The 12,509-nt window shown below is 37.1% G+C and overlaps 1 protein-coding gene across 3 annotated transcripts in view; it reads right to left on the reverse strand.

Moving 5' to 3' along the window:
• The window catches only part of LOC118267386 (mitogen-activated protein kinase kinase kinase 11), a 53,492-nt gene that overhangs the window by 10,550 nt on the left and 30,433 nt on the right, over positions 1 to 12,509 (reverse strand). For 2 of the 3 annotated variants that reach the window (XM_050694259.1, XM_050694258.1), the window contains exons 2-6: positions 4,510 to 4,649; positions 3,318 to 3,510; positions 2,752 to 2,927; positions 1,085 to 1,274; positions 54 to 224 (exon numbers count right to left, since the gene is read on the reverse strand). In XM_050694259.1, coding sequence (XP_050550216.1) covers positions 54 to 224; positions 1,085 to 1,274; positions 2,752 to 2,927; positions 3,318 to 3,510; positions 4,510 to 4,649 — 870 coding nt within the window. Of the gene's footprint in view, positions 1 to 53; positions 225 to 1,084; positions 1,275 to 2,062; positions 2,084 to 2,751; positions 2,928 to 3,317; positions 3,511 to 4,509; positions 4,650 to 12,509 lie in introns of all 3 variants that reach the window. The other variant, XM_035581312.2, reaches the window with a different exon arrangement.

A 12,509-nucleotide genomic window follows, 5' to 3' on the forward strand; every position in this document is an offset into this window, starting at 1 on the left:
GACAAAACAATAATATCTAATGAGACATTACCAGACTATGTTAGTATACATACGGGCAATAGCCCTCATGATGGCGGGCGATCCTGGCGGCGTGTCCTTGGCGACGGCGACGAGCTGCTTGACGCTGGACTCGTCCTCGGAGGGCCGCACCGTCAGCGTGTGCCTGAAGTCCAGCGGGGACGAGATCGTGTCCTTCTTCAGCAGCTTTATCTTGCTGAATTTGCCTGGAACAATATACAAGAATGATACATAAAAACATCTCTCACACTTGTAATTGATGATGATAATTTCAAATAATGGATGGAGTAGAAAAACTAAAGAATACGTGTCTGTATTATGAAGTAGCTATGAAAGAAAAATAAATAAGAATCTAACCAATATGTCCATAGAAAAGAACGACTATTAATGTAAAGATTCAAATATCAAAAGTTATTTGTGTACCCATTAATAAAACATACTCGAATATCGTTTCGACATAACATCCGTAGTTGCGACATCCTTGGTACTATACATAATGATAATACTTTCGCATAATAAACTCCACGTCTGACATATAAAGCAGACCGCAAGCTGGGTTTCGCAATAAAGCCAAGGTTTGCATAGCCTTGACTATGATAGTTTGATGAAATCATTACCAAGGCCGAATATGTGCTCAAAAATCGTGTCACTAGGTCAATGAGCTGACTCATGCGGAGTTGGAGAAAACCTAGAACATTAGTACTAGGAGATATGCAAAGTTGATTTGGAAAATAATACAATTTATTTTAAAACGAATATAGAGTACTGTCACAAAATAAGGATGCCCACAAATAGGCAAAGTTTATCCTTTTTTCGAAAACGATACACTTCTATGAATTTTGTTTTGTCAATAGGCTTTATTAACTTTAATATAATTGATAAAGCCTAAAGATATTGAATTGTGTTTAATTTGGCGGAATTTCATCCCTATACTGTCACATGATAAAAATACCTGACCCTTCACAACATTTAAGATAGATTTATTTTGTAGTATTTATAGATAAGATCGTATGAAATCGTCCTTCTAATTATTTCCTAAAGTAATAAATTGCCGTTAAATATTCACCTTTTCTTTTATTAGGCTGCGGCGGTTGGTTAGCGGACATATTGCTCGCGAAGATCAGTATATGAAGTTCCCTGGCGACGAGGTCGATCTCTCTCATCTCCAACTCCCGTTCCTTCTGCGCGAGGTTCTGTTCCATTAGACGCTGCTGAAGTTGGGCACGAGTCAGCTCCTCCTCTCTGCATCGTAACTCCTGGAAAGATGGGAGGTATAAAGGTTATTAGATAGTTTCAGAAAATTTGTATGTCTGTAGTCCATTTTGACATCAAATAACAACAAATAATAATCCTTAGTTACATATTAGGTTAAATAGGTACTTATTAGACACTGACTAAAAAGGTAAGCATTTTCTTAAAATAAATTTATAAATTGCGTTCCAATCATGCTCCTGGTATTTCAAAAAGCAATATTTATATTACATTTAACACATCACACAAATAAATACATAAACAAACTTCGTTTCTTACAGATTTATGAATAAATATTCTATGATATAATAATTATTATTTATACTACAGGTACCATGAACTCAAGAAATGATAACACGACAGGAAATATAAACCGTCTTGTTCTGAGGCAAGAAAATTTGATAAATATGCACAATGTGGTCTACTAAAGCATTCATCTAAATTATAGGGAAAGAACTGCTTTCCTGTGGGATGATGTTGAAAAGCGGCTACATCGTCATAGCTAATGGAGCAGAAATGCAACAGAGGTGGTTATCCTTCTCTTCGCATCGTATTCTTCTTTACGAAGGGTTGTGAATCGCTATTTGTGAAATGAATTTCTTAACAGGATTGGTTATAGAGGTAAAAAACTCTGTCGTAAGATACATAACCACCTTTTAAAGTTTTTCTCCCGTCGGTTTATAGATTGTCGTGTTATCATTTCTGTACATTCTTACATTACACACTACACTGGAAAAAGCTTGCAAGTTCTACAAATACGCAACAACACAAACTAGAAACACGAATCACTAACCTCCTCTATAGTTTTGCATTCCTATCCGCAAGCATCGTGAGAAAATACAATGTATATTAGTTGTTAGTAGACAAGTTAGTAATGTTCGTTAGTTTTAACTACGATGTAGTTAATAATTATTTTCTAATCTACGATTAAATGAATTATGTATAAATAGATAGATGAATAGGTCAACTTTGAAAATAGCAAGACTAGAATTTTTGGATAATATATCAGTATTATTAGAATAGTCCTTGAAGTAAAAAATAGGGCTTAACATATTTGAATGATAGAGAAGGACAAGTAAGAAGTTAATTTAAGAAGGTTTGTATAGGAAAATTGTGCATATTTGCACTGGATTCAATTCACAGAACGTGAGATACTCAGATTTATCAGTCAATGCTTTGTGATAGATCAAAAGCATATTCAACATGACATAGTTAGTGTAGTGCCCTCAAGAGAAGTTTTATGAAACAAAAGCTAGAACCATTTTCAAGTGAGTTAGAAATGGCGTATTTACATGTAGAGAGCTGTTCTACTGAGTCACTATTCACAGCACAGTCTTTGTCAGGACTGTACCAGCACATGAAGCAACCCTCTCCATCAATTAATAGATTTCCAACCTTATTACTTTACCAATAAAGTTAAAAATCTTTCTTGACAGCTTAGGGCAGCTTGATGTGCTGGTATCCTGCACCTATTTAGCTTACCTTCTCCTTTCTTCTGAGGTCTCGGAGTACCTCCTCGATCTCCAGTCTCCATCCGTCCTGCATGGTGTGGAAGGATTCGTGTGGGGCGCGCGTGAACTCCGATTGTCTGATCTTCTCTAGCTGTTCCAAGATCTCGGGGAATAAGGGCCGCTCGCGAGGGTTTGATCGCCAACACGCTGTGAAAAAAGAGAAAGACATGCGATTAATAACACAAAAATGGTCATCAAGTTGACAAAAAAAGTTACCAAGATATAACTCGAATATGAAGAAGTGTAACTTCTTAAGTTTCGTCAAAATTCGAACTTGCTTGGTATGTTTTTTAAAACGAACTATAAATACACCGGAGTACTTGGAAATATGTTCAATTAACTATTATTGGGGCCACCCAATAAGAGTTAATTGAACATATTTATTCACTTATAAATCCTATCCCATTATCATGTTTAGGAACTCAATGACTATTAAAACTCTTCAATCCAATCCACAAACAAGAAATCTAGTTTCAATTAATTATTATTTCTCGCATATTAAATCAAATAACACAAGAATCTTGTTCAAATGCTTACCTTCCATCAACACTCTCCAGGGCTCCGGACAGGTGCTAGGTATGGGCAGCGTGAGCTTGTTGACGGCCACTCCATACGCCACGGCCAGCGCGTCAATACCCTTGTACGGCGTCTCTCCCGTGAGCAGTTCCCATAGCAACACGCCATAGGACCACACATCGGACGCGTGGGAAAACGTCGAGTGTTTTATCACCTGCAAATGTAAGATTAGCTTCGTTAGTGCTGTTGGTAAGGTGAATTTGTAATTTGATATGAGTGTGTTTGAATTTTTGCACTGATAGAGATTGCTCATCAAAGTAATGTGTTTTTGATGACAAGGAATGATTGGTGATAAGTACGAAGGAGAGTAAAGTTATGGCTTTAATATTATGGAGAAAACAACAATCTGACATGAGGATCCCCTTATTATAGAAGTACTTATCATGTATCAAAAGAGCCTACTTTCCAAAAATAGATTTAAATAATAGTTAAAGTGTATGTAGCGCCCTAAAATTAAACATTTGCTTCAACAAACGATGACAGTATGTTATCATTAAAGTTACACTACAAAAAGCTTCAAGATTTAAAGAAAATAAAGATTTCGTACAACATACCGATGGCGATAACCGAAGCTAAAGATCTCTCTGCTATAATGACCAAACAACTTTCGAAGTTCCAGTACAAAAGAGCGTCACGCGGGTGTCGAACAATGGAGAGAACTATCGATAGTGTATCGGCAGTAATTAATTCATAACTAACGTATTTTAGTCCACGGCCATGCGGTGTGGGCATCGATTTCGATCTGCCAGTCTCACCTTGATTCACGTAGGAGTAACATACTTGGGTACTTGACATGTTTTGTTAGAAAAAAAAGTTAAGTACCTGCATGGTTTGGTTACCACTTTGTATTTGATAAAAAAAAACTTATTAAGCTTCGTGAATTTACATAATTCGGTTGAAGTTAACGTGGTTTTAATCTGTAGTTGTTTTAAATATTTTATAATCCGTATTACAAAAAATATTCTGACATGTATGTAATTTTTTTCCAGCAGAACATGTAACAACATTTAATTTTTTGCATTGGCTTGAGACAAGTCTTTGAGACTTGTCTCTTGCATCAAAGTTCAAAGTCAGACATCGAGCTCTCCCTGTGACTCGTACAAATTATCTTGCATCTAATCGCAACAGAAGTAAGTCAAAAGTATGGCCTCACCTCAGGCGGCATCCACGCGTACGTCCCGGCGGCCGACATCCTGGTGGTCTTGTACACTTCCCGCGCCAGACCGAAGTCTGTGATCTTGAGAGTCTTGTCCTCCAACTGGTCATCCGGCAGGATAGCCTCGCTCAGTAACACTGGAAATTGAAAACGTATTTTGTTAATGTGGTGAATTAGAGAATTTCGAATAGATACTTGATTTATTGGTCATACTTATATGCGAAAGATTCTTTTAACGTAATATTCGGGACAAATGGCTTAGCCGTTGTGGCTTTACTGGAGGTAGAAAAATAGGATCTTAGAGATGCAATCTAAGGGCATTAAACCATTAATCCTTACATAGAACCATAGAATTTCAGTTTCAACGTAGAAAAATAAACCAGCCACTATTCCCCATAAATTCACCTCACACCCCGAGGCACTGCAACCGATGTTATGTAGATTGTTTTATTAGCATTTGCATCAAGTCCGATCCTTGACCCGGTTCGTCATTTACCATTTCCTATTCCCTCTCGTGTCGGTAGCAGTTCACATGCAAAAGCTCCATAAATCGATCTCGTGTTATTTCAAGTCGTCTGGCCGAGTTTTAGAAGTGTTAGGCCAAATATAGACCGGGTTGAGCCACACAAACACATTTCGTTTTAAGGAGGTCTGTTGTTACTTGGGCTTTGGGCAAGCGATTTAATATCAATTTCGTGTTTGGTATATTTTAAGAAGTAGATTTGAAGACTATAAAAGACGGTATGCTGTTTGTCAGTAGCTTTAGAGAGTAGGAAAACATCAAATATTTTGAATTAACGTTAAAGACGTGGTAGTCTACACTTCCTCATCATATATCAACTACCAAGCAAGTCTATTCGAATTGCTATTGTATTGAGTATTCCAACATTTAAGTTAAAATTCTATTTTAGGATGGAAATTGTTTTTGTTTTTGCGTCCATTAAACCGATCGAGACGAATTGAACAAGTTAGTGGTTGTTTGCATCCGTTGCAAATGACTTAAAGGCATACCCAGAATTAACCAATCAATCAAAATCAACGATAATTGCGCAACAATTGCCGCAATCGTCGCGACCAACGCACGGCTGACTGATCTTAAACATTATTTTCTTGATGAAGATTTAAAAGTAAAACGGTGTGGGACACTAAATTGTTTCATAAGAAATGAAAACCATGTTAACATCCGGAAATAACACACGGGTGAAGCCACAGCGACCCAGTAAATTAGTCGTATAGAGAGAAGGCCAAGAATCTCCTTGGCCTTCGAAAGCAACGCTTTTAAAGATAACTTAGTCCAAAGGCGCATTAAACATAAAAGCTTTACTTTGTCCCATTTCACTTAGCCAACTTGAATATCGGGAAGCGATCCAGCCATCCAGCTGAAATAGTTTTTCTTCGACTCTTTGACCCAGTAAAACAGTATTACCATAAGAATGAGATCGATCTCATGCCGGCTACAATGTGGAGCGCCAGAATCTGGAATCGATTGATTTATGGACATCCGCTGAATTCCATTGTGCTTCGTATAAAAAACAAACAGGAAGGAGTGAAATTTGAAACAAAGGAACCGCAGTATTTATTGCTTTGTTGTTGAGATAGTTTTCTTGTGTAGGTACATTACGCTACTCAACTTTTTTCACAGAAAGCTTTGAGACCACTGAAATAACATACAAAATGTAAGAACATCTATATTTCCAACGACCACCGTACGTAGTTGGAAGACGACCTTCATGTAACGTATTTCCCATGCCTCCCCGTCACACCATACCCATTTGGTGGTGAGACGTGACCCGCAACGCAAGCAACCACTATGGTACGAGCCGTGCGACCTCATTGAAATATTGATAATTCAGATCTTTGTACATTAGTAAAAGAATGTAAGAAATGAGAAATTGTGGAGAAACCATCCAGTTAAATCTAAATGTAGATTGGGTGTGACTGGCGTAGAAATATCATATTTTGTAGGAATATCGAAAATTTGTCCTAAAAGGTCCAGAAAACTACTAAGTAAATATTTTCTTTCAAGATCCAATCCTCAACTTTTAACTAATAAGCTCGCTCCACCTCCCAACTTAAGTACTAATATAATTTGAGCGCCATGACAGAACGAGCACACGATGTTAATTTTAAAGAAAATGTCGCCGAACCCTCTGGTGATATATTGACTACGACCACGCCTCAGACTTAACGACTGGTTCACTGGTCTCACAAAATTATGAAGCCAGTTTCATCAGACTTGTATCGACGGTCGATAATAACCCCTTTGTATTTATCGTGCTGTGGAAGATTTTTCAATGTGTCTTTTTTAAATGGTGATCTTTGGTTGCTTTTTGCTTGTGTGAGTTCAAAGCTTCAATAAGTATATCATTCACAGTGAACTAGGTATTACTAATTTATTATAGTTAGTACATATAGGATTTTCCGGTGTACCTAAACCTGTAAATGCTTTACACAAGATTTCAATGCCTCAAGCGAGAGATTTCTCAAACCGCTTCATCCGCGGCACGGTAGGTACTACATCAGGCTACGCATGTATGCGAACATTCAATTCATACGTCCATCATGTTACAAAGGCACAGGCATACTTGTCAGCGAACTGACAGACGATTGTAGCAACCAGTAATGAGGATTAAACGGCGATATTTTGATGAGCAATTTGTATGAAAACGAAGACATGACAATATTGTTGTTGCCTCAAGAATAAATTGCTGGCAATATATCTGTTGAAGTGACAGAAGATAATTTGACTTAAGTAGTCATTATTCGTTTGTGGCGGCAAGTCTTCAGTTATGATCATGTCAAGTAAATGGCACCACCAAATGTCCCATTTGCGACTTGGCATAATGATGATGATGATAATGTATCAAGCAAGTCAAGTGAAATGCCGCACTTTGGTAACGAAACTTTGAGGAAAAAACATGAGATAATATTGTTAATTTTAGTGTTAAGATAATTGTCTTTCAGGGTCTCATTTATTGTAACTTGTAGGTAGGCAGAATTTAAGTTATCTGCAACAATAAAATACTTCTTTCAGCAAATAGCAGTATCGACTCCCAGAACAACACCGAACCGATCCAACAACATGTTGTAGTTTGTTTTCACTCGTGACTTTCCTAATACGGAATTCGCAGAAAGTTCCACCAGTCAATGATAGTCGGTAAGTACACCACACACAGCGACTAGTCTAAACAGATTCTCGTATTCATTATTCCTACAACTGTTGTTATTGTTCCAGCAATCGATTTAACTGATAAATTATTCCGTGGTGGTTACGAGGTTTTCTAGAACCAGCCTCGTTTAGTATTTTTTCTTTATGCTTGTTCCGATGTCATATTTTCCCCAGTATTTTCTCCAATACAAAATATGTGTCTGTGACAGTCAGTAAATTATTTTAAAACAAGTTTATTAAAAACTCCATTGGACTATTCAGTGTGAATTACTGTATTTCTGTATACGAGTTGCTATTGCACAAAATTACCAAAAAAACCCTAGTTATCAATCAAGACCGGAAATCATCCAATTTAAATGGATGAGTAATTATTTTCTGGCTACTATGGTTTTCATCATCTTTCTGCATGAAGTCAGTCAAAGCTCGACGCATAGCTATTGATTCACTGAATTATCAATGATGCGTGGAAGATAACCCAAGTTTGTATTCGGGAACTCCCAGTCATTCAAGGAATCGCTTTCATTAAAGTGACGTATGACGGAACTGCGGCTACGTCATTGATTTTTTTACTATCAAAATAAATGCACCACGTATTTTTTTTGTTCACACACATACCTTCAGACAAAAAAACATTTTACAATCTGTCAAAGCTATCCTTATCAAGTGATTGGTTGAAGTGATCTACATTATATCACGACATATTGCTTTTAAAGGCTAGCTCGACAAAAAACTGGTGGTGACACTAATCTACTTGTATTTTTTATTGCAGTAGTCTACATCATGTTTAATCACCGCATTGAAACCGCTCCAGATAGGCAATACATCATACACGACAAACTTTCATCTCCATCTCAGAGGGCTACCTACTACAAAGCCCTCGTGGCACTCCCAAACCCGTCTCAGGCCGTTACAACTCCTATACTCCTATAGCTATAGCTACTGATGTCATCGTTCAAAGAATCAGTTTCACCGATCCACCGTCAATCAATGCGCACGCGACTCGACGCGCCATGAATTATTCAGCGCGGGAACCACCGGCAGGATATAAGTTCCGGTTCTGCTCCTCAGCTTCGGAAGATCTTTTGATGAGGTAGCGTTGAGGAAGTAAAGAATGAAAGTGTATATTATATTAATTGTATTGATTTACATATTTATGATGTGTCTAATGGTTTTGACAGGAATTAAAACTTGATAAGAATTTATTAGAAGCTGAAAGAAATCAAACATAGTTTAGGTAATCCTTACTTTACATGTCTGCAAAATGATTTAGTTTGAAATGATACTGGATAAGAAACTTCTAGTTTAACCAAATAATAATAAAGCGAGCTTCGGTACATACAAAAGACGTTGCTTACTACGAGCAAGCCACAGCGACGTTGAATTAGGACATAAATATCCAACATATTTGTAAGCGTATTGATTCCAGACACGTGAAACAGCGGTAGGGTCTACCCACCTGCATACGTAATGATTCCTTAGAAGCAAATACACGAGTCGACGACACAAATGGTGGAATTACTGTGCAGCACGTAAAAATTAGAGAACTGCGTGTACACGAAGGTGGAGGTCGTGGGCCTATAGTTTATGTACCACGTAGGCTAACACTAAGTAGGCTTGACTTGATGAATGAGTTCCGCTGTTTGAACGACGATTTTTAGGACGTTTACAGAATTTGAATACGTTTTGCTATCGTTAAAGAACTGTATGGCTGAGAAAGAGTTAATTCGTATAATTCCATTTTCTTTTTCATTCTGAAGAGATACAGATGTCACTTAAGGCATAAACAAGAAAGCCATACAAATCTGTTGTTGCGACTATTTCTAAATAATCCAATAGAACGAAGATCACGGCTGCGGTAGACTTAGCTAATGTTCCACGTCGTAGAAGTGTGAGTGTTAAAAGGTCGTGCCTTCTCTTTCTAGCCAATAATGGCAGTTCATGACGTTTTCAGTTCCAGAAAGCCGCAATAGTACATGTAAAAGCGACCTTAAGTGTTATAGATAAGGGCTTGCTTATTATAGCGTCGCTCTATTTTTAACCCACGTTTATCAGAAGTAGATTGAATACGTAATCTTACCTTATTGGTGCGGTTAGGTCTATAATTAGAAAATTGTTCATAATCAATAATTAAGTAGCGTCAAGTAACACGAATAAAATTGATTGATATGATAAATTGTAGCACATTTTATACGTATGATCTCTAAACTTCCAGCGATATTTGTGCAGAAGGTAAAATGTAAGTATAGAAGCTATAAGTAGGTACGTTTCTATTGATGGAAAACATTTATTGGAACCAACCATTCTCACTTCCGATCTATGCTCGTTTTAGCACCAAAAATAAACAGCCATTTTGGGTAGGGTTGCAGCATAAAGAAGCTTGTAACAGTAACCCTTGAAATAACACCAAAACTAATAAAACGTTGGGAGTCGTGACAAACCTACTTATGAGCACCATTAGTAACCCACACGCGTCTCACTTGACACCAGTCTTGATGATTAACAGCCGACATGCTGTTTTCTTTCACCAGACCGTAATAGAACACGAAAATATATCTTAATATTTAATCTTAAAGTATAAGGCAATATTTTTCCTCAGGAAGTGAATATACTTTCCGAGATAATCCCAGCAGTAGACGCTGTCTTATTTGTTAAATAGATTAGACAGGGAACTTTAATATCGTTTCTTGCAGTGTAATCCCGGGCGTCTGATATTTTCTAGCTGAGTTTTAGATTCTGAAACAACGCTCCCCTAAAATCACCCGACGGAGCGGTCGGATAGAAAATGGACTTTTACCATGGCATTTACATGGAAAGGAAAGGGCGAGGGTGCATTGTTTGTATCACCTTATACACGTTGAGGAAACTTTATGTAGCGAAAGGGTAGATAATATGGAAATAGAGGCGTGTTCGGGATGTTTGAAGTGAAATTGGGCGTAAGATGGTAGAATAAAGGGTTTTGTTTCAAACTTCCTTACCATTCCGCCATAATGGGTTTCTGGTGGGATTCGTTTTCTTATAATTTTACGCTACGGGGACCTTGCCATTTGAAAAAGTTTTGAAACATCGTTAAACCGGTGCTAGTCACGGCAAAGGGTTATTTTTCAAGAAAAAAGTTGTGACAGCCCTCGTAAAAATTCTTTATAAAAATGTATTCAGAAGATTTCCCAACAAAAAGTTTGGAAGCCCTCCCCAGTGAAGTGGTTTCAATATTTGCAAATAACCTATAAACTGTATTATTAAAGCCAAAGTTTTAAACATTAAGAGAGAAAGTTGAGTTTATTTGGCAAAATACTTCCCAAGTTAGACATTTCATAAACAAAGTATGTAAGAAACTGTTTGGCAGGGAAGTCTCTAAATGAAAATAACTTCCTCTGAATGTTAAGATCTATACGAAAGTAAAATAGGAGTCCAAATATATGGTAAATATTTTCATTCCTTTTAGAGAACGTGTTTCAAACTGGTAATTCGAAGATTGGTAAGTTCGCAATCGAATTCCGCGGCAGCTACAAAATATTTTTATTGCAGACATTACTGCGGCAGACGTAACCATCACAGCATACATTTATGCTTGCCAAATTCATACACGATGCCATGTTGCCCTTTCTTATTTTTCAACTTGTTCCTGAATAAATATGAACTTATTTGAATATTTTCCAGACAGCAGTTTGCGTCTTTTGTTTGCAGTCTTTATTATATTTTTCTACAGCGTAGGTCAGTTGGGTATAATATCTCAGTGAGGCCAACAATTCAGAGCGGGATAATATCTCGTAGTTTTCTATTCAATGTTTATGAGTGCGGAGAATTGTATTGTCTTGCTACATAGATACGCAATTTTCTTTCTCTAGAAACAGAGTATACCAAGAAACTTTATTCCAAGAAATGAGGCCAAAGACACTAAATTTTTCAGACACTGTTACTATAAAATGCAACTTGGAGGCGGCATGAGACTCTAAATCCAGGTTAAAATTTAATCAGCGCTTTACCGTAGTTTGTGGGAATGGACAGGTGGCGGACGGAGAAAATTGCAACAATTCGATTTCTATTGCGAAAAATAAATTCCCATTTTCCGCTGTTGGGTAGAAGTAGTAGAAGTATTACATTTTTATAGCTTTTTTTTTATTTATTATTTACACAAAATACACAATAATACAATAAATAACAAATAGCAACCAAAAAACCACTAAGGTTTAGAACCGTGCTATTGAATCTGCCTTAAATGTTACAATATGGAGGTAGGTACAATAATCTCGCTTAAATAGTACTCAGGTAATATTCCTTGAGTTCTATATATAGTTATATTATATAGTTAAGCTGTGGCTTTCTTGTTTGTAATTTTATATTTGTTGCCAGAATACTTATAATTTTGTCCACCGGTGTAACAGTAACTCAGGAGGGTCCACTAACTTCTTATTTATTCTTAATATCTCCGTTGACAAGTATTTATTTGAGAGGGACTTTAACCTACTTCTGCCCGACTGCGGTGAATCCTAATAAAAAAGTTATTTACATAAAAGCTGCTGGAACGTTCGCAGTAAATATTTTTAAGGTCTGTCAGAAACGACCGCATATGAAATACTCGTTCGCTAGAGTTATGGATGTAGTTTAGTCCAGAAACTATACGATAATGTTATAAATTCATAACACCTTGACTTTCTGTTGTAACAGGGGTGAAGCCGACGTTGACAAACGACTTCCTAAAATAAAACTTGTGTACGGAAATGTTATTGATGACGACAATCCCGTGCTATTACTTTCTTTCTCTGTTCCCCCGAGAAACCGTTTGTCTGTCGGCCCTGTAAATGGACTTTGAATCCTTGTTTTATTGCCG

Source organism: Spodoptera frugiperda, chromosome 6, assembly GCF_023101765.2.
Source record: "Spodoptera frugiperda isolate SF20-4 chromosome 6, AGI-APGP_CSIRO_Sfru_2.0, whole genome shotgun sequence".
Lineage (NCBI taxonomy): Eukaryota > Metazoa > Arthropoda > Insecta > Lepidoptera > Noctuidae > Spodoptera > Spodoptera frugiperda.